The 21,732-nt window shown below is 55.2% G+C and overlaps 2 protein-coding genes across 3 annotated transcripts in view; one reads left to right on the top strand and one right to left on the bottom strand.

The window, feature by feature from the left end:
• Dzip1l (DAZ interacting zinc finger protein 1 like) overlaps window positions 1-3,766 on the top strand; it is a 22,071-nt gene extending 18,305 nt beyond the window's left edge. Inside the window, exons 16-17 of the mRNA XM_070016967.1 lie at window positions 3,321-3,451; window positions 3,663-3,766. Of these exons, the coding sequence (XP_069873068.1) occupies window positions 3,321-3,451; window positions 3,663-3,766 (235 nt within the window). The remainder of the gene's footprint in view (window positions 1-3,320; window positions 3,452-3,662) is intronic.
• Window positions 3,767-8,520: 4,754 nt separating this feature from the next.
• Cldn18 (claudin 18) lies at window positions 8,521-19,922 on the bottom strand. Of its 2 annotated transcripts, none has more exons than XM_070016970.1 (5): window positions 19,703-19,922; window positions 12,605-12,769; window positions 11,540-11,657; window positions 10,317-10,427; window positions 8,521-10,000 (listed from the first exon to the last, which is right to left on the bottom strand). In XM_070016970.1, the coding sequence occupies exons 1-5, from the start codon at window positions 19,920-19,922 to the stop codon at window positions 9,826-9,828; spliced, it is 789 nt and encodes a 262-aa protein (XP_069873071.1). In that variant the 3' UTR covers window positions 8,521-9,825. The 2 variants fall into 2 exon arrangements, with proteins under 2 accessions (XP_069873071.1, XP_069873070.1); XM_070016969.1 differs by lacking the exon at window positions 19,703-19,922 and adding an exon at window positions 16,086-16,487.
• Between the last annotated feature and the right edge of the window lie 1,810 nt (window positions 19,923-21,732).

Raw genomic sequence — 21,732 nt, 5'->3', positions numbered from 1 at the left:
GTTGGTGGGGTTTGTGGGGTTTGGGTGGGGGTGTTGGGTGTGGTGTGTTGGTGGGGGGGGGGTGGGGTGTTGTGGGGGGTTGGGGTGTGGGGGGGGGGGTGGTTGGTGTGTGGTGGGTGAGAGAGATTATTATTATTAGGTGTGTGGTTTTGTGTGGTGAAAGAAAAGAGAGAGAAGATAGATAGAGTAAAGAAGAAAGGAGAGAAGATAGAAGAGAAGAAGATAAAATAGAGAGAAAGATAAGAAAGAGAAAGAGAAATAGAAGAAGATAAAGAAGAGTATAATAGAAAAGAAGAGAAAGAGAAAAGAAAAGAAGAGATAAGAGAAGATAAATAAGAGAAAAGAAAGATAAAAGAAGAGAAAGAAAATATATAAAGATAAATGAAAAGAAGATGAAAAGAAAAGAAGAGTAAAATAAAAGATAGATAAATAAAAGAGATATAATAGAAAAGAAAAGATAAAGAAGAGATAATAGAAAGAAAATATAAGAGAAAAGAATAGAAGAAGAATAGATAAAATACAGAGAAGAGAAAATAATAGATAAATTATAAACTAATAGAATATAAAAGAGAGAATAGAAAAGAAGAGAAAGATAAGAAATGATAAAAGAAGATAAAAGAAAGAGAAAATAAAAGACCATAAGAGACAGATAAAATAATATAAAGAAAATAAAATAATAGTAAAAGAATAGATAGCAAAATCAAAAGAAGAAAAGAATATAGCATAAAGAAATAAGAATAGAAGACAGAAGATAATATAAAATCAATAGAAAAGAAGAGTAAGATAAAAGACTAATAATAAAGAATAGCAGATATAATATACAGAATAACTAACTTCACCTACACTACCTCTACCTAAATCATAGAAAGATAATATAAGATAAATGAATAGAAAGATAAATCGACGATAATATAAATCTATAAGATACATACACGCATTACAGCATAGAACATCACCTCACTCTCCTAATCGAAGACTCATCACTAGTATATAATCAGACCCCTCCTATCCCCTCCACTCCTCTCACCCTCCTCTCCTCACCCTCCTCTCTCTACCCCTCCTCTCCCTCCCCTCAACTCCTCATCATCCTCCTACTACCTATACCTCTCTCCTATCCTCTCTCCCTCCCCTCCTCTCCTCCTCCTCCTCTCCCCTCCCCTCCTCTCCCTCCCTCCTCTCCCTCACCCTCTCCTCACCTCTCCTCCTCCTCTCCCTCCCCTCCTCTCCTCCCTCCTCTCCTCTCCCCTCCCCTCACTCCCTCCCCTCCCCTACTCCTCCTCTCTAATACATTCCTCTCCCATCACTCCCTCTCCTCACCCTCCTCCTCCTCCTCCTCCCTCTCCTCTCCTCTCACTCTCCCTCCCATCCCTCCCTCACTACCTCACTCCTCTCCCCTCCTCTCCTCCTCCTCCTCCCCCTCCTCTCCCCTCCTCCTCTCTCTCCCCCCTCCTCCTCCCTCCTCTCCTCTCTCCTCCCCCTCCCTCCTCACCCCTCCCCTCCCCTCCTCTCCTCTCCCTCCCCTCCCCTCCTCTCCTCTCCTCTCCCCTCCTCTCCTCACCCCTCCTCTCCCCTCCCCTCCTCTCCTCTCCTCCCTCCCCTCCTCTCCCCTCCCCTCCTCTCCCCTCCCCTCCTCTCCTCACCCCTCCTCTCCTCACCCCTCCTCTCCCCTCCTCTCCCCTCCCCTCCTCTCCTCACCCCTCCTCTCCCCTCCCCTCCTCTCCTCTCCCCTCCTCTCTCCCCTCCCTCCTCTCCTCTCCCCTCCCCTCCTCTCCCCTCCTCTCCTCACCCCTCCTCTCCCTCCCCTCCTCTCCTCACCTCTCCTCTCCCCTCCCCTCCTCTCCTCTCCTCTCCCCTCCCCTCCTCTCCCCTCCTCTCCCCTCCTCTCCCCACCTCTCCTTACTCCTCCCCTCCTCTCCTCTCCTCTCCTCACCCCTCCTCTCCCCTCCCCTCCCCTCCTCTCCTCTCCCCTCCCCTCCCCTCCTCTCCTCTCCTCTCCCCTCCTCTCCTCACCCCTCCTCTCCCCTCCCCTCCTCTCCTCTCCCCTCCCCTCCTCTCCCCTCCCCTCCTCTCCCCTCCCCTCCTCTCCTCACCCCTCCTCTCCTCACCCCTCCTCTCCCCTCCTCTCCCCTCCCCTCCTCTCCTCACCCCTCCTCTCCCCTCCCCTCCTCTCCTCACCCCTCCTCTCCCCTCCCCTCCTCTCCTCTCCCCTCCCCTCCTCTCCCCTCCTCTCCTCACCCCTCCTCTCCCCTCCCCTCCTCTCCTCACCTCTCCTCTCCCCTCCCCTCCTCTCCTCTCCTCTCCCCTCCCCTCCTCTCCCCTCCTCTCCCCTCCTCTCCCCACCTCTCCTTACTCCTCCCCTCCTCTCCTCTCCTCTCCTCACCCCTCCTCTCCCCACCTCTCCCCTCCCCTCCACTCCCCTCCTCTCTCTTTCTCTCCTCTCTCTCCTTTCTCTCTCCTCTTTCTCCTCTCTGTCTCTGTCCATTTGTCTGTCTGTCTGTCTCTCCTGTCCTGTCACGGGCAGGGCCAGCCCCAGGTGGCCTCCACTGGGTGTCACCGCGGTCCACCAAACCCCACAGAAACCAGATCCGAGCCCCAGACCTGCATCCCTGGGCAGGGACTGGAGCGGAGCTGGGCGGGGCGGGAGGGCGTAGGGGCTCAGTTTTGGGGTTCGCCCCGCGTCAGGGCCTGGCCTGGGTCCCCCGGGGGGGGGGCCGCACCTCCCAACTTCTTTTTTTTTTTCGGGTGCTTCATTGGAGGAAAAAAAAGTCTTACTTCCTGCCCCCAGCTGGCTTCGAACCACGATCCCCAGATCTCAATCCCTGGAGCAGCCAGGATGACAGGCGGGAGCCACCGGGCACCTAGAAGCTTCTGTGATGTGTGTGTGTGTGTGTGTGTGTGTGTGTGCGTGTGTGTGTGTATGTGTGCGTTTGTGTGTGTGTGTGTGTGTGTGTGTGTGTGTGTCCCAGATCACCATTGTCTCATTGAAATCCTTCCCCGGGTGCCCAGGGCTACAGGCAGACACCACCACGCTCGACTGCTTACTCATTGAGATGAAGTTGCCCAAATCTTTTTTTTTTTTAATTTTTAATTATTATTTTGGCTTGGGCGAGTCTCGAACCTCCGTCCTCGCAGGCTGAAGTCTCCTGATGAGGGCGGACTGACAGGTGTGAGCCGCCGAGCCCGCCCTGCAGCCCCATTGGAGGAAAGGCCGGCCGGCCAGCCAACCGCATTCAAGTAGGCTCACCTGCGGCAGAGCCCGTGGGCGGATAATCAGAGACACCTGGGGGGCTAGCGCTGCTTTATAACCGCCCCCCCCATAGTGCAGCAGCCAGACGCGCCAGAAGCTTCCACAGCCCAGAGAAGCTTCCAGAACCCTTGCTCTCACTCTGTGAGGGGAAGACAGGCACAGACACAACTCTCCTCCAGACTGAGCCTCCCGACCCCCCCAAAGGTGAGTGTGTTTCCTCACGCCACCCCCCTTCCTTTGTTCCCCCCCCAAATCACGGGCACCCTCATCCCCCCCTCCCCCCAGCGTGTGTTTATTTCCACCCCATTCCGTGGGTTTTCACGCCGTTTTTTCCGACTCTTCCGTGATAAACGTGGTTTGGCTAATGGATGACAACAGGAATGGAGGTTTGGGGGGCCCCGTGTGGTATTCTTAGGGGGCCTGGAGGTCTCTGCGGCCGTCTCGGGAGGCCTGAACAGGGAAGAGCACCTGTGGGACCTCAGCTGGGATTATAAACAGGCCCCACTGGACCTGGCCTGACTGTGTGTGTGTGTGTGTGTGTGTGTGTGTGTGTGTGTGTGTGTGTGTGTGTGTGTGTGTGTGTGTGTGTGTGTGTGTGTGTGTGTGTGTGTGTGTGTGTGTGTGTGTGTGTGTGTGTGTGTGTGTGTGTGTGTGTGTGTGTGTGTGTGTGTGTGTGTGTGTGTGTGTGTGTGTGTGTGTGTGTGTGTGTGTGTGTGTGTCTCCTGGGGCTTGAACTCAGGGCCTGGGCGTTCTCTCTGAGCTTTTCCCCTCGAAGCTTGGCGCTCTACCCCTGGAACCGCAGCTCCACGTCTGAATTTTTTTTGGGGGGGTGATTCGTTGGAGCTAAGAGTCTCCCAGACTTCCCTGGCTGGCCTTGGAACCCTGATTCTCAGGTGGCGGCGTGAGGGCAGCGGGGTCCAGCTCCGGCCCCGCCTCTGCACACACCCGCGGTCCCCCCCCCAGCACCCCCCCTCCTTCCCCACCATAACCCACAGCGCGAGTCTCTGTGCGCCTGGGGTGGCTGACCGTGGGCCGGATAGAAAGGCAGGGAACGCGATCGCCGTCCTCCTCCCGTTCTATTTCGCTATCTCGGGGAACGACTCCTGGAGTTTGGGGCTGGGTCCCCTTTGAGGACCAGATCTCCCCCCCCCACGCCCCCCAGAACACCAAGACGTGCCCAGTGTGGGTCCCTGGGGCTTTCCAACCACCTCTTCCCTTTCAGGACCTTCTTTTCCTGTTCTTTTTCGCTCCAGTCCTGGGGTTTGAACTCAGGGCCTGGGCGCTGTCCCCGAGCCTCTTGGTGCTCAAGGTAAGCGCTCTACCATTTGAACCACAGAACCACCTCCGGCTTTTTTTCTGTGTCTGTGGCACTGAGGATTCGAACCCAGGGCTTCCTGCGTGCTAAGCGAGCACTCTACCACTGAGCCACCTTCCCAGCCCCTGGCTTTGCTTTGAATCAGACTTGTGTGCAGAGACACACTTGTTGCGTCCACAGGCCTCCCTGATCGGATGGTGAACCTGGGGTGTCTTTCTTGGTGGGGTCCTGGTTATTTGCAGGAGCGCGGCCTGGCGCTGGCTCACCTGCTTCTCATACGAAGTCGCGTGGAGCTGGGGAAGGGCAGCCATCTTGTCATGCGGGGCCCGTGGCTCCGTTCAAAGAACTTGCCTCTGCTTTGGAATATTCCAGGGCGTGGGGTGGTGGAGAAGGACACCACCTTATTTTCTCAAAGCCATCTAGCATTTACTTTTACTTCTTGCAGTCTTGGGATTCGAACTGAGGGTTTTGTGTTTGCTAGTAGACTAAGTATTCCAATCCCAGAGCCACCTTCCGCCTCCCCCCACCCCACCTCCCTCCTTTTAGCTCTGGTGTCTGTTTTAGACTGAGTCCCATGTCTGTCTTCCTTCCTTCCTTCCTTCCTTCCTTCCTTCCTTCCTTCCTTCCTTCCTTCCTTCCTTCCTTCCTTCCTTCCTTCCTTCCTTCCTTCCTTCCTTCCTTCCTTCCTTTTCTGGTCGGTCATGGGGCTTGAACTCTGGGCCTGGGCGCCGTCCCTGCGCTCTTCAGCTCAAGGCGAGCGCTCTACCACTTGAGCCACGGCGCCACTTCTGCTTTTCTGGTGGTTCATTGGAGATAAGAGTCTCAGGACTTTCCTGCCTGGGCTGGCTTTGAACCGCGATCCTCAGATCTCAGCCTCCTGAGTCGCTAGGATGGCAGGCGTGAGCCACCAGCACCCAGCTCCACATTTTTGGTTTTCTTTGGCCTGGATTGTGCTAAAACCGTGATCCTCTTATCCTCTACTTCCCAAGTTGCTGGGATTATAGGTAGGCGCTACCATGCCCGGCTGGCAAAATCAATTTTTTTTTTTTTTAAAGCTTAGACCATTCCCGCTGTCACTGGTAGCTGAGGCAAGTGTGGAGAATTCCCACACGGAGGAAAATGGACTCTTGTGGCCCCTGAGGAAGGGTAGCGGGCGTGGTTGTAAATAAGAACGCACCCCCGCCCCGTGACCAGAGCTTTGCTGCCAGCTCTTTGCCAGGTCATCGACGCTATGTTCACTGGTCGTGGGAGACCCAAGCTCACACCTGGCTTACATCTCTCCACGTGCCCAGACCCCCGGATTTTCACAGAACACACCCCCCCCCTGCTTTTCCTACATCAGGGAGAAGTAAAATCACATGACTTGTCATCTCTAGATCCCACGAGGAGTTGAGTGCCTCAGTTTCCCTCACCCAGGAACCCCAGGACCATGTTCCTTTGGGAACTCGGTGTGGAAAAGAAACCGAACCCCACATCACACAGCCGCCCCTGCAAACCTCACCCGCAGCTGCGTTGCGTGGCGATGGCTGCTTTGGGGTGCTTCAGACGGATTTGTGGGTGGCAAGTGGAAGAAGTTGTGTGGTTTTTTTTTTCTTTTTGATGTTGATTTTTGGGGCTCCGCTTTGTTGTGTGGGGCCGCGTGAAGTGGGTCTCCGTCTACCAGCTCCTCCAGAGAACAAAAGCCGTTCTCAATCTTTAGCACGAAGCGGAGAGAGAGACAAGCATCGCGTGACACCGCCATCAATAGCCCTGCAGCGCGCGCCGCAGCCCCGGCCGAGGGCTGTTGAGAATCCTGAAGGATGAGGGGTGGGGGAGGGTGGGGGGAATTAACAGGATGGAGAACAAGTCCTGGCGTGGGTGAATGGTGCCCACCGTGTGCGTGGCCCTCGGGGAGGGACAAGAGCGCTCGAAAAAAAATAATAATAAAAGGATTGTGAATGTGGAGCCTGCTGGTTGTTGGGGAGGGATTAGCTGGGATCCATTTTGGAAACGTGTGTGTGTGTGTGTGTGTGTGTGTTGTGTGTGTGTGTGTGTGTGTTGTGTGTGTTGTGTGTGTGTGTGTTGTGTGTGTTGTGTGTGTGTGTGTTGTGTGTGTTGTGTGTGTGTCTGTATCTCTTAAAAACCTGGGTCCCACTCACCTTGGTGACCATTCTACTGGTCTGGCTGGACCATGGGTGTCTTTGTTTCCATAGTGGCTGGCTAGATCAGGGGGGCCCGCCCTTGATTTCATGATCCATCTGCCTCTTCCCCCCCCCCCCCCGGATTACAGGAGTATGCTACCATTCCTGGTTCAAGATTGTGATCTTGGGGGGGGGGTGCTTCCGCTCAGTTCTCTCTGCTTTCCACACAAAAATCACAGGAACTTCGAGATTGCCAAGGAAAAGCATTTCAGACCCTCACAAAGAGGACAGTCTCACAAGGGGAAGTTTTTAGCAAGGGTTTATTAATTTAGGCCACTACTGGGGCTTGAACTCAGGGCCTGGGCGCTGTCCCTCAGCTCTTCCGTCCAAGGCGAGCGCTCTACCACTGGAGCCACAGCGCCACTTCCAGTTTGCTGGTGGTTCATGGGAGATCAGAGTCTCACAGACTTTCCTGCCTGGGCTGGCTTTGAACCGCGATCCTCAGATCTCAGCCTCCTGAGTAGCTAGGAGGTCAGGCGGGAGCCTCCGGCGACTGGGCTAGTGTTTGGTATTTGACTTTCACAATATTCTTCAGGGGCGAGTTCCCCTTGGCACGAAGTAGATAAGATGTCAGGGTTCACAGAGGGCGGAGGGCAGGGCTTTGATCACGGGAGGAGCAGGCTGGAAGGAATGGAGGCGCCCAGGGACCTGAAGTTCAGCCGAGCCTCAGCCATGCCGGGGTAGCTCCCAGTGCTGGGGCGGGGCGGGGGGGGGGGGGAAGCTGGGGGAGGGGGGTGGGGGGGAAGCTGGGGGAGGGGGGCAGGGGGAGGTGAAGGGGGGCGCTGGATTTCACTCGCAGGAACTCTGGGAATTTGAAAATGTAAGTCATCTCAAGTATGGGGCTCTCTTGGTTTGGTAGGCAAATATTTGTTCAAGATCTCTCCTCCCCTCCTCCCTCTCTCCTCCTCCCCTTCCCTCTCCTCCTCCTCCTTTTCTCCCTCTCCTCCCTCCTCCCTCTTCCCCTCCTCCTCCCCCTTCCCCTCCTCCTCCCCCTCCTCCCTCTCTCCCCTTCCTTCTCCATCTCCCCTTCTTCCTCTCTCTTCCTCCCTCTCCTCCTCCTCCTCCCTTTCTCCCCTCCTCCCCTCTCCCCATTCTCCCCTCCCTTTCCTTCCCCTCCCTCTCCCCCCTCCCCTCTTCCTCTCCTCTTCTTCCTCTCCTCCTCCCTGTCCCTCCTCCCTCTTCCCCCTTCCTCTCCCTTCCCCCTCCTCCCTTTCCTCCCCTCCTCTCTACTCCTCCTCTCTCCCTCCTCCCCCTCCCCCCTTCCCTCTTGCCCTCCTTCCTCTCTGCCTTCTTCCTCTCCTCCTCCTACCTCTCTCCTCTCCCTCTTCCCCTCCTGCCTCTCCCCCTCCCTCCTCCCTCTCTCTCTCCCCTTCTACTTTCCCACCTTCCCCCTTTCTAACCCCCTCCCTCTTCCCTCCTCCGCTGCCCTCTTCCCCCTCTTTTCTTACTGCTGGGTATGGAACCCCAGGCCTGGTGTGGGGGTTCCCCCCCTGTATTCCCCCCACCCCCCCAGGCTGGAGGAGGGTCTGGCCTGCGTTCATCATGGTGTGCACCTGGGGTTCGGGCGCTCGGCTGTCTCTGAGAGCCGAGTGGCTCCCAGATGGGCCGTGGCGTGCACACACATGTGTCCGGACTCTGGTGTGGCCCTGACACGCACGTGTGGCCGTGACTGGACCGTGCACTCCATCCACCCACGGAGTGGACCCCCGTCCCCAGCCCCGCGTGGCCTCCAGGCCCCCAGGCCATGGGGGGGGACAGAAGAGAACATCAGCCGTTCCCACGGAAGACAGCAGTGTGTTTAATTGTCACATCACGCAGCGTGGCCAACACTCAGTGCCCACGCGAGCCACAAGACCGGGGCAGCCACAGAAACCCTCGGGCCTCCGGCGTAGCTCCCTGGAGGCTTTGGGACCACTGTGCACGTGTGCGCGCGTGTCTGTGCCAGGAACTTTGAGCTCAGCCTGCACGTGCGGTGTGCCCGGACCTGTGCCAAGGGACAGCTATGACTGAGACTAAAGGAATCCCACTGCCAGCTGGGCGGTCAGGGTGGAGTTGGCAGACACTAAAATACCTATATTTTTAAATATATTTATGATAACATATGTATTAGAAAAGCGTGGTTGCCTCGAACCTGAGCTCACAGTGTAAGGAAATGCAGGTCACAGGGCTGGGAGATTTCCACATAGCTTTCCCCCTAGCATTTGTTCTGCAAGGAGTTGGCATTCGTTCGTTTTTTGATGACAGTCCTGGGGCTTGAACTCACGAGCTCGGCCGCTGTCCCTGCGCTTTTGTGCTCCAGGCCCTACCACGTGGGCCACAGCGCCACGTCAGGCTTTTTCTTTTTTTTTGGGTGGGGGAGAGGGGGTAGTTTATTGGAGAGAAGAGTCTCACAGGACTCTCCTACTGGGGCTGGCTTTGAACCGTGATCCTCAGATCTCAGCCTCCTGAGTAGCTAGGATGACAGGCGTGAGCCACCAGCGCCTGGCTGGGGGAGAGATTATCAAGGGGTTTATTAAGTAGGAGGAAGGTAAAGTCTGTCTAAGTGATCCAAGTGTCAGGTACGGAGTCAGACCACATTTGATGGCTAGTTGTAGGAAGGTTCTATTACAAATGGAAGATGGTGACGTGTGACGTCTATCTTAACAATTTTATCATCCATCTATCACCTCTCCGCTCCATCTCTATCAATCATCTGTGTATCAGTCTCTAGAATCAATCATCTATCATTTCACCAATAATCTGTATATCAGGCTCTAGAATCTGTCTGTTGCTCTGTCTATCATGTCTCTCATCTATCAATATCTACTGATCATCGGTGTATCTGTCTCTATCTATAATCTAACTCTCCTCTCTCTTCTCTAGACATCTAGATGTATCTACGGCTTCTAGTTTATAAATAAGAATGTGGCAGAGCTGCTTTGAAATGGTTGGCCAGGTGATGTTGATGGTGGAACGTCAAGTCTAACTTCCAACTGTGAGTCAGAAGCGATAGGAAGGAAGATGCAATCTCCTTGTGGGAGGGGGGAGGGGGAGGTGTCTCTGGGGGTGGGGGTGCTCTGCGCGGCTCAGGGGCTCCCGGGGTCCTACACGTAGTCATACTTGGAAGGCTGAGATTGGACCTCATCCTCGGCCCGGGCAGCCCCACCATCGTAGATCTTCTTGTTCCTCGTGTTGGACCCAAAGCCCGTGCTGGCTTTGAAGCCCCCGGGTCTGTAGGCGACGTTGTGACCCGAGGTGTGGTAAGACACGGCTTTGTAGCTGCAACAAGACAGAACAGTCGCTCACACAGCCTGAACCTGCGCTCACGGCCGGGGCGCTCTACCACTTGAGCCACACGGCACCACTTCTGGTTTTCAGGTGGTCCATGGGAGATCAGAGTCTCAGGGACTTTCCTGCATGGGCTAGCCTCGAACCTCAATCCCCAGATCTCAGCTTCCCAAGGAGCCAGGATGACAGGCGTGAGCCACACAGGCTCCCGGCCTCCGTGTAGTTCTGTAACTGTCCCACTCGGACCAGAGGATTAGCCCCTGGGGAGAAGGACCCCACCCCCAGGCCGCACGTGACCAGAACTCACTTGGTGTCATCCGGCGTCAGCCCGCGGCAGGCAATGCACATCAGTACCCCTCCGATGAGCGTGAGGCCCCCCGCCACCCAGCCCACGAACAGAGCTGCGCCGAAGGTGTACCTGGGCGGGGACACAATGGGGTGAAGGTAGTGGCATGGATTCTAGAAGATTCGTCCACTTGCCCTGGCCAGGCCCAGCCTCTCAGTTCCCCTTTTACTGGAGTTTTTTGTTTTTTTTTGTGCAGCTCTACCACTTGAGCCACAGCGCCACTTCTGGTTTTTCTGATGGTTTATTGGAGATCAAAGTCTCACGGTCTCTCCTCCCCTGGCTGGCTTTGAACCCTGATCCTCAGATCTCAGCCTCCTGAGTAGCTAGGATGACAGGCGTGAGCCACAGGCGCCCGGCTTAAACTTTTCTTTTTTAAACTTTTCTACCCCTGGTTTGTTTTCCATTCAAGTTTTCACCTACAACAAGCCAGCTTCCAGTCAGTGGATGCTCATTTCCATACTGTTCATTTGAATACCAGATAATAGTTCCTGATTGGTTATCAGCTTAATAGGACCTCCCCCATGGCTTGCTGTCAATGGATACTCATTTGCATACTGGGTTAATAGTTCCTGATTGGTCACCACCTCAGTGGGCCTTCTCCCCACCTGATGGCTTCCTAGCAACTGATGTTCATTTGCATACCGTGCCTTTGCATATTGTTTAATAGTTCCTGATTGGTCACCACCACCATGGGCCCTCCTCCACCCTACAGCTTAATGTCAACTGGTATCATTTGCCTACTGGGCTAATAGTACCTGATTGGTTGCCACCACAGTGGGCCCGCCTGCCTCGGACAGGTTGCTGTCAACGGATGCTTATTTGCATGCCAAGTTACTAGTTCCTGATTGGTCACCACTGCTGTGAGGGGGGAGCTCTCCTCCTCCCCCCCTCCCCCGTGTGTGTGAGTGTTAGATAAATCCCAGGAACTGTGGCTGTATTTCAGTGCGAATGTCAGATCAGCCTCAGGTTATACCCCCGGGGGGACACCTCACAGAAATGAAGTTTATGAATTTATAGGTGATGGTTGATTTACGATCAGGCATGGTTACCTCTGATAAATTTTGCTCTTTCAGGTGCTGACAGTCCCATTAAGGGGACACGCGTTTTAATCGGCTTTCTTACCCAGGTTTTGGTGGTGGAACAGCATTGGTGTGTCTGTGGCTGTGGCTGTCTGTCTGTCTTACCTGGTCTGCACCGTCTGGACCATCCCATTCATGCTGCTATACATGTTGGCTGTGGACATCCAGAAATTCGTCACCAGCATGTTGGCGAACACAGACACCCCGATAATTGCACACACACCTGTGGGCAGAGAGTGGATCAGTCTGTCGGCAGCTGCAGAGGGGTGCAGGGTAGACCCGCAGGTGACAGGCTATTATTCCCTTCCTGTCACATAATCACCACTGCGTGCGGGACAAGGGGTTGGGCTGGTTTTGAACCGCGATCCTCCGATCTCAGCCTCCTGAGTAGCTAGGATGACAGGCGTGAGCCACCGGCGCCCGGCTAGTTCCTTTTTTATTACGATGGTTATGTGCTTATTATCTTTTAGTAGTTGTACAGAGGGGCTCCCACTTCAACCTGGGTTGCCTCTTCCATCATCCTCTCCCAGCTCTTCCCAACCCCACCCCTCCCCTCAACTTACCCAGTTCTTGTTTTCACATAATGCACATGGAAAGGAATGTGCACATTCACCCACCCTCTCCCCTTAACTTCACCCCCCTCCTCCATACCTCAAGCCCTGGCCTTCTACCATTCGCTCTGTTATACTATAAATTAGTTGTGCAAGGTATTTGCACCATTGGAATCCTCCCCTTTGCACACATCATACTTCAGTTAACACACCTGTGTATAGAGGTGTAGGACCCTGTCTATGTTTATGTATATTTATAAATTAGATCTAACAATGTTGCTGATTTTAAGAACAAACTCTTTTTCTCTCTCTCTTTTGGTGTCCTGGGGGCTTGAACTCAGGGCCTGAGCCACTGTCCCTGAGCTTTTGTGCTCAAGGCTAGTGCTCTACCCCTTGAGCCACAGCACCACTTCCAGTTTTCTGAGTGGTTCATTGGAGATCAGAGTCTCACAGACTTTCCCGCCAGGGCCGGCTTTGAACCGCGATCCTCAGAGCTTAGCCTCCTGAGTAGCTAGGAGGACAGTCACAGCCCGGAGCTTCAAGCGCTCTCTTGAACCCATTTTTTTTTGGGGGGGGAGAGGGTTGTGGTGGCAGGCGGGGGGCAGGGGACCCCGCGAACCTGAGATGATGAACAGGATCCCGGAGGTCAGTGTCATCTTGGCCTTGGCAGAATCCTCCATGCTGCTGATGCGGATGCATTTCAGGGCAAAGATGGACACAAGGATGCCGATGACGCCCACCACGATGCCCACGATCATGAGGGCCCGCACCGCCTGGAGCATGGCTGCGGGGCAAAGCGGGAAGGGGGCGGAGGGGAAAGACACAGGAGAGACGGGCCTTAGAGCACCCCAAGTGGGTACACCCGGCACGCCCGAGCAATCCATAGACCAATCCGTGGCGCGGCCAAGAGCCAGGGGAATGGTGGGAAATCACAAAAGGCATCCACCCAAGGCCCAGATGGCGCCTGGGAGAGACTTAGATCACCGTGATCATGGGAGTCTCGTGGACTCCTGTGGGTCAGTTCTTGTCCTTTGGGGTCTAGGCCTCTCGGCAAAGGGGTGGAGTCGGGGGGGAGTTGCTGGGAGCAAGCGCCTTGTCCGTTTGCTCATTGAGAAATCCAAGTCACCCACGTGTGCTCGGAATGATACACGAACCCACGCGTACACGTATCCATGAGTTCGTGTACTCATTCTGTAAGCATTTTGGAGCTCAGAGCTGGGGCCAGTGCCTTGGGGCACAGGCTGTTGGAGGTACCAAGTTTCATGAGAAATAATCTCTACCTTCTAGATGATGGCTGTGCGTGTGTGTGTGCGCACGTGCATATGTGTGTATGGGTGTGTGTGTGTGGGTGTGTTGTTGGGGCTTGGATTCAAGGGTTCGTTTGCTGTCCTTAGCTTTTTTCCACACAAGGTTGGTGTTCTACCGTTTGAGCCAGGCTCCTGTTTCTACCTTTTCGGTGGTTAATCAGACCGTGGGAGCTTTACGGGATTTGCCGGCTTGGGCTGGCTTTGAACCATGATCCTCACGTCTCACCCTCCCCAGTAACTAGGATGACGGGCATGAGCCGCCGTGACCATCTCTGCTTTCTATTTTATTACAGATTTGTATTTCCTCCTTTGCTTTCACAACGACGTGGGTGATTTTCAGAACACAGCCAGGTTTCTAAGCTGGCTCAGGGCTGGTGCTCTTCCACTCCAGCCACAGGACCCCGTCCCGCTTTTTTTTTGGGGGGGGGGCTGGGTAGCTTCTTGGAGATCAGAGTGGTGTTTGTTACAGGACTTGCCTCCCCCCCAGGCTGGCTTCGAACTACGGTCCTGACACTTGGCTTATTTGAACCATGAACTAAAAAGGCAGGCGAGGTATCCGCAGGGTTTTCCTCTCCTGGCCCCGTCAACCTAGCTTATCTTGCTGAAGAAACGCTGTGCGTGCTCCCAGCGGCCCTGGGAGGCTCCCCGGCTGGGCAGGCCCCTGCCCCGCAGCTGCCCCATCTCCTCCTCCTCCTGCTGTGGCTTTAGTGCTTGCATTTCACCTGAGCCCTTCCCTCCTGCTCATTCCCTCTGCGCAGGCATTCCGATCTCTAATCTACAGGCCGAGCTAGACCTGCAGGAGGGCGGGTGGCGCCCCCCTCCACCCCCCTCCAAACCCCCCATCATAGATTATCAGTGAGTGTCTAGACACTTTGTCCCAAGGAACGTGTCCCTCCCCCTCGACTTTGGTATTTAGTGGAATCTCGTGTCCACACGCGGTGCCCAGGAACCGCCCACTAAGCAGAGCGGCTCTCCCTCCCTCCGCCCCCCACCCCTTCCTCTTCCCTGTCCACCCCACCCCCACCCCCAGCATCACTGGCGTGGGGGGAGAGCTGGGTATAAAGCGGTGCTGGCCGCCTCCTGCCTCCCCTCCCCTCCCCTCGGCTCATGCCTGTGAGCCTAGCTGTTCAGGAGGCTGATCCCCGGGGGAGGGGGGGGAGGGAAGAAAAGACCACCAGGCTCCGATTGCTCACGAGCCATCAAAAAGCCGGAAGTGAAGGCATGGCTCACGCGGTAGAGCGCCCGCCTGCAGTGCAAAGGCCAATCGGGAGCACAAGGCCCTGAGTTCAAGCCCCAGTATCCCAGTATACACACATGCACACACATGCACACGCATGCACACACGCACACACACACACCTCCCATGCCTTGCAGGCTACCTGGCTGGCTCTAGTCACCATGATGCCAGCACAGGTGACAGATGTTCACCTGCAGGCTGGGGTGGTTGGAGCCTGGGGGGGGGTCTCCCCTCTCTCCTCCCCCCCACTCGCTTCTCCTGCCCTACATATCCTCCAGTAGCAGCCGTCCCGCTGTGGATTTCACGTGGGGACGGAAATAAGCGTCTGCCGGGTTCAGCCACAGAGCTTTGGTTGAGGTTTGGTTCGGGGCAACGGCTGATGCTCACTGGGCTGACTCACAGTGTACCCCGAAACTCGAGTTCCTGCGGCCCAGTGGGCACCGGGGGGGGGGGGAACCCAACTGTTTGTTGAGTGCATGATTGGATGAGTAATGAGTTGGTTTCGGGGAGGAGGAGGAAGGGGAGAGGAAGGCGGAGGAGGAGGAGGGGGAGGGGGAGGGGAGCGGGGTGAAGAAGAGGAGGAAGGGCCCACGCGGGCAACCTTAACACAAGAGGGGAGGTGCTGTGCTGTTTTTGCGGGGAACAGAACCTTATCCGTCTGTTCACCCGGCTTCCCCAACGTTTCAGGTAGACCAGTCTACGTGTGGCTCACACCTGGTATCTTGGCTTAGCTCCTCGGGAGACTGAGCTGTGAGGATCACCATGCGAGGCCAGCCTGGCTGACGGGAGAGTCCGGGAGACTCTCATCTCCACGAGACACAGCCAACAGCCAGACAGGGAGCTGTGTGGCTCAAGGGCTAGAGCGCCAGCCTTAAAGTAGACGAGCTCAGGGACAAGGCCTAGGCCCTGAGTTCAAGCCCCAGGACCGGCACAAAAAGGCAGTCGATGAAAGGACCAGTCTAGCTTCTGCACCACCACCGGTGGCCACGCCTGTGAACGCCCAGCTCCTCCGCTCTTCCCCACCCCAATACAGAAAGAAAGGAAACTGGGCTGGGAAGGTGGCTCCGTGGTAGAGCGCTCGCCTCGCATGCATGAAGCCCTGGGTTCCATTCCTCAGCACCACATAAGCAGAAAAAGCCGGAAGTGGCGCTGTGGCTCAAGTGGTAGAGCGCTCGCCTTGAGCCAAAGCAGCTCAGGGACAGTCCCAGGCCCTGAGTTCAAGCCCAGGAGTGGGAAAAAAGCAAAGACAAGAGCACCCCAAGATGACTCCGGTGTTTCATGGGAGAGAAGAGCCTCACGGCCTTTCCTGCCGGGGCTGCCTTTCAGCCAGGGGCGATCCTCAGATCTCAGCCTCCTGAGGAGCTAGGGAGACAGGCGTGAGCCACCGGCGCCCGGCTCTTTTAAGAAAGGATTAGTCTCCCCCTCCCCACCAGCCTGGCTCCCCATCCTTTTCAGCCCAAACTCTTGAAACCTCCACCTCCCCCCCCACCTCTGCCAGAACCAGCACGGTCCTCTCCCCGGCCCCCCTCAGGGCCTCCTGTCCGCCATCCTCCTACCTGGGAGGCCTAGGATGGTAAAGTAGGGCCGGCACTCAGTGAAGCCGGAGCTCTGCTGCACGCAGCTCCTCCACAGCCCCTCGTGCTGGAACACGGCGGTGACGGGGTTGTCGTACAGGTCCTGCGTGCTCCACGTGTCCATCCCCGTGGCCGCGATGCACCCCGCCACCCCGCACGCGGCCAGCAGGAATCCCACCAGCTGGCACGCGGTGGTAGACACCGCCATGGCTCGGGGGAGACCCGGGCCTGGGATCCTCTCGATCGCAGGTGTGCGCCCAGCAAATGCGCCTGCACGTGTGTGTGTGTGTGTGTGCGCGTGTGTGAGTGTGAGAGTGGACGCACTTTCCCTCAGCCCGCTGCAGTGTTTGCTCGCGGTGTTTTCCTTAGATAGCTTCAGTTTCGCTCCTGGTTCAAGGGCGTTATTATGATGACATTCCCTCTCCCTCGTTGGTTAAGAGGAGAGGCCATCAAGAGTCCTTATCCTGCTGCTTCTGGGTCTCCCAGTCGCCTGGAACGCTCCGCCAGCCCAGGGGACGCGGGTGTCCCTCCTCCCGCTCCTGTGCCCCCCCCCCGACCGCAGGTCTGGTTCTGCCCACCATGTTGGGGGGCCCAGCCGCCATAGAACCCCACCATGGCCCAGCGTACAGGGTAAATTTGATCAGGCTTAGCTCGCTCCCCAGAATCATTAGATTTATGCCCCCAAATAATAAGGGTGTGAAACCCACTCCCCACCCTCTCATCCCTTTCCACTTGGACTGTAGAGGACTCGCCCCATGCCAGGCAAGCAGGGGGCAAGAAAAGAAAAGCCGCCCCCCACTTTTGAGGACCGGGGATTCCTGCTCTGCAGAGGTTCTTTCTTTTTTTCTTTCTTTTTTTTGTCGGTCGTGGGGCTTGAACTCTGGGCCTGGGCGCTGTCCCTCAGCTCTTCAGCTCAAGGCCAGCGCTCTACCACTTGAGCCACAGCACCACTTCCAGTTTTTTTCTAGTGGTTTATTGGAGATAGGAGTCTCACGATCTCTCCTGCCCGGGCTGGCTTTGAACTGGGATCCTCAGATCTCAGCCTCCTGAGTAGCTAGGAGGACAGGTGGGAGCCACGGGCGCCTGGCTTGTGTTTTGTTCTGTTCATAGGATGAGAGCCGGGCAGTCCTTGTTGATCATAATACACAAAATACAACCACAGGAGGTATGAATATAGGATGTAGAGAGATCTAGCTCTATATATCTATATTGCGGGGATGGATGGATGGATGGATGGATGGAAAGCTGGATGGAGGGATAGATAAATGAATGGAGGGATAGATAAGTGGATGGATGGATAGATGGATAGCTGGATGGATAGATAATCTGGCTTCAGTATTCAGAGCCATTTTAACTAGATCTCAAATCTGGACTTCAAGGCCCTGAAATAATGTGAGTACACACCCACGCACACCCACCCACACCACAACATACACCACACATACATGCTTCAGTGGCTAATAATCGCAGCTTCACCAGGAAGTGAGCCCCACAAGCCTGGCCCTTTGGCTCTCTCAATGTTATCTGGGCTGTACCCACTCATTTTCCTCCCAGTAAACAGAACGCACAATGGGGAAGCCCTCGCCCTCGCCCTCGCCCAGGCCCTCATTTGCACACTTGAGACTCTGTGGTCGGCGTGTGTGTGTGTCGAGAAGGAAGCAGGAACTAGAGGAGCCAGATCAAGGCAGAAGCAAGGGTAAGATGGCCTAAAGAACGTGGTCTTGAGACCCGGGAGTCCTGGGAGTGGGGCTCTATGGCCGACAGGAAAAGAGAGGGAGGGACAACTAGAGGAAGTGAGCGGAGATGAGCCAATCAGGGTGGAGAGATTCTGCCACACTCTCCCTGTAGGCAGAGTCTCTAATTCCAAGGAGAGACAGGCTTCTGAGTTCTTAGGAAGGCCCGGGAGCCAGGCTCCGTGCATCGCATGCGTCTTCTAACCACTGCCTACGTTGGCTGTGTTGTCACCAAAAGGATAGGCTGACAACAACAATGCATAGTTGATTCCGGAGCTATGGGTTCTCACGCCTGGCATTTTTCTCTCCTCTACTTTCCCCGTGAAATGCTTTTATGCTAAATTTCAGGATCAGAAAAAAAAATCTGAAGCCAGGCGCCGGTGGCTCACGCCTGTCATCCTAGCTACCCAGGAGGCTGAGATCGGAGGATCGCGGTTCCAAGCCAGCCTGGGCAGGAAAGTCTGGGAGACTCTGATCTCTAATGAACCACTGTGAGCTGTGGCTCCAGTGGTAGAGCACCACTCGCTGTGAGCAAAAGCAGCTCAGGGACAGTGCCCAGACCCTGAGTTCAAACCCCAGGACCTGCACCCCCCCCCCCACACACTTCCTACAATATTCTATTTGAAAAATACGTACAGAAGTTGAGTCGTGAGCTCTTGTCTGTCTGCCTGCCTGCCTGTGTATTTCTCCCTGTCTCTCAGTGTCTGTCTGTCTCTCTCACATTCACTCACACAAGCTCCTGTGTACGTCTTGGAGTATGGTGGTCACCCTGTTCCTCGGTCAAACATGGGGTGCTCTTGTCTTTGGGGACCCACCCTAGGAGAAGCCTGGGTGGGGCTGTAGAGCTGGGCCCCGGGTGAGAGAGCGGGGTCTGCAGACTTCCTAGAGGTGCTTGGCCTCAATTATCTCCAAGACAGACATTAAGCCCTAGGCTCACCAGGCAGGCCGCACAAAATCCCGTAGGGTAGCTGCCTTCTGTAGTACCGGCAGCTGCTTTGCCGGTGTCATCTCTCCGGGGAGCAGTGTGGGGTGTGTGCCCGCGTCTCCACAGGTGTCGGAGGTGGCATTGGTTCAGGGCCAAGCCGCCCTCTTGTTCAGAGCGGTCTAGGTCTCCGGTTTTGCCGGGACTAACGGCTTGGCCTACGGACGGGATCTGGTCCTTTGTGTTTGACGCGGGGTCCTTCTGTCTCGGTCACCTAGTTATATTGCCTCTGCCTGCTCTCCTCGCTTCACGATGTCCCACAAACAAGCAAACAAAAGCACAAACACCACTTTGTGGGGTTCCAGATACCTCGTTTGGACTTGAGCACCATCCCCAGCCAAACCCTGTCCCTCCAAGGTCACCCTGTCCTCTGCCCTAGGGTAAGATGTCCGGCCGCCTCTGCCAGCTCTCGCTTCCCTTTCTTGCCCACCCACTCTACGTTAGTAATCACCACCTTTCAGGAGACTCCAGTTATGGATTCGTGGAGATAAGAACCCCACAGACTTTTCCTTCCCCGGGGTTGGCCTCGACCCGCGATCCTCCGATCTCAGCCTCCTGAGGAGCTGGGATGTCAGGTGGGAGCCGCCAATGCCCGGCTTCTCTGCCTCATTTCTACCGTGACTGCTTGCTCAGGGGAACCCCCCCTCCCCTAAAAACAGTGCCAAGGGCGGGGGGGGGTCAGGACATAGACACGGTCTCCAGAAACAGATCAGAGGCTCCCAACAGTTCTGGAACGTTCCTTCCCTCTACGATCCTCATCTTCTCGCTGCCGTTCTCAAGGTGGGCCTCAGAGACTCTTGCTCCAGTGCTCCCTTGGCACCTGCCATCCCCGATCCGCCGCTAGTCCCCACCCCCCCCCCCCCCCAGATCCCCGGGGCCCTTACCTGGAAGTCCCAAGAGGGTGAAGTAACCCCGGCACTCGGTGAAGCCCGAGCTCTCCCGGACGCAGGACCGCCACAGGCCCTGGTAGTTGAACACGGCGGTCACGGGGTTGTTGTACAGGTCCTGCGTGCTCCACTGGTCCATGCAGGTGGCCGCGATGACCCCAGCCAGGCCTAGGACGGCCACGACAAACCCCAGGCCCTGACACATGGTGACAGACATGATGGCATCCAGCCCAAGCCCACAGGACTGAGGGCGCAGACACACTGAGCGCGCCTGGCCTCGGGGGTGGCGTTTTGCTGAGCCAGGCTGGTTGTGTTCTTTTGCACACGGCACCCCACAGCACGGAGGGAGGGAAACCTTGTTCCTGCCCCCCTCCCCTCCCTCCCGGTGGCTTTATCTAGCCAGGTTAAGATAATCACCTCAACATGGTACCAAGAGCCGTTTGTTTCCCACCATAGGTATACTTGGCTCACTGTTTACCTTTTCGGGGTGTTTTCTTTCCTGATTAACCCTGGGTTCCCCTCTGTGGAGGTGGGGATGGAGGTGCTGACACCCCCCCTCCCCCCGAAGTGAGCAGGGAGATCTGTGTGCCCTCACCTTCCTGAAGGTTTGTCTGCGTGCCCAGGGCCAGTAGCTCACGCCTGTAATCCCGGCTGAGAGCTGAGGACCAAGGTTCGAAGCCAGCCCCGGGGGAAGGAACATCTGTGAGGCTCCGAATCGCTGAAAATAAAAGCAATCAAAGCTCAGGGCCAGTGCTCAGGCCCTGAGTTCAAGTCCCAGGATCGGCACGTGTGCACGCACACACACACACACACACAACACACACGCATGCACAATATGTGTGTATGTCGAACCATCCTTGAAATCCTGGAAAGAAGACAATTATATTTTTCAGTGCGTGGCTAAATGTGTCATTCTTTTTTCTTTTTCTTTTCTTTTTTTTTTTTTTTTTGATGGTACTGGGGTTTGAATTCAGGGTCTTGTACTTGGAATTCTTGATCAGTGTTACCCCTTCCCATGGTTCTCCCCCACCTCTCCCGTCCCCCTCCCTCCCTCCCCTCCCCTCAAGTCTGCCTGGCTCCATTTTCACATTCGTACATTGAATTATTATTAACATTGTCTTATTGTTGTTGTTAAGGTGTGGTACAGAGGGGTGGCTGTGTTATAAGTCAATTGATGAATACATGTCTTTTTGGATAGTGTCACCTCTTCCCTTGCTCTCTCCCGTTTTTCCCCTCCCATCCCCACCCCCAAGTTGGATAGTTCATTTTTCACATAATCTCTACTGCTGCAGTGTTCACCCTTTGTCCGTCCCTTTCTGTGCCCCTTCCAAAGACAGGTAAGCAAGATAAAAAGAAAAAACCCTCTCGCTGCTGGAGTAGTAGTAGTAGTTATTATTGTTGTTGTTGTCAGTTATGGGGCTTGAACTTAGGGCCTGGGCGCTGTCCCTGAGTCTCTTTTGTGCTCAAGGCTGGTGCTCTACCACTTGAGCCACAGCACTACTTCCGGTTTTTGGGTGATTCATTGGAGATAAGAGTCTCATGGGGACTTTTCTCCCTGGGCTGGCTTTGAACTGCGATCCTCAGATCTCAGCTTCCTGAGTAGCTAGGATGACAGGCGGGAGCCACTGGCGTCTGGTGAGTTATTTGTATGATCCACTGGCGTCTGGTGAGTTATTTGTATGATCAGAAGCACATAGACATAGACATTGTGCCTTTGTGTTTCCCTCCTAAGAGCATCTTCCTTTCTTCCCACTGTGGGTGAATGTGTAGAGTCCTGTATAATTTATCATGTCCAGTTATAGTTTAGATCGGGCTTTTACTTATGAGAGAAAATGTATACCATTGATCTCCCTGAGCTTTGCTCACCTCTCTTAGCAAGATTTGTTCTAGGTCCATCCATTTCCCTGCAAACTGCATAATATGATCCTTTCTAATGGCTTGAAGAATTTCACATTTTTTTGGACCCATGCATCTATGGTGGGGCACCTGTGCTGTTTCCATGACTTGGCTGTTGTGAATAGTGCAGC

Source organism: Dipodomys merriami, unplaced genomic scaffold (genome assembly GCF_024711535.1).
Source record: "Dipodomys merriami isolate MVZ:Mamm:240054 unplaced genomic scaffold, mDipMer1.0.p SCAF_1201, whole genome shotgun sequence".
Lineage (NCBI taxonomy): Eukaryota > Metazoa > Chordata > Mammalia > Rodentia > Heteromyidae > Dipodomys > Dipodomys merriami.
This window is presented reverse-complemented; position numbering and strand designations above follow the sequence as displayed.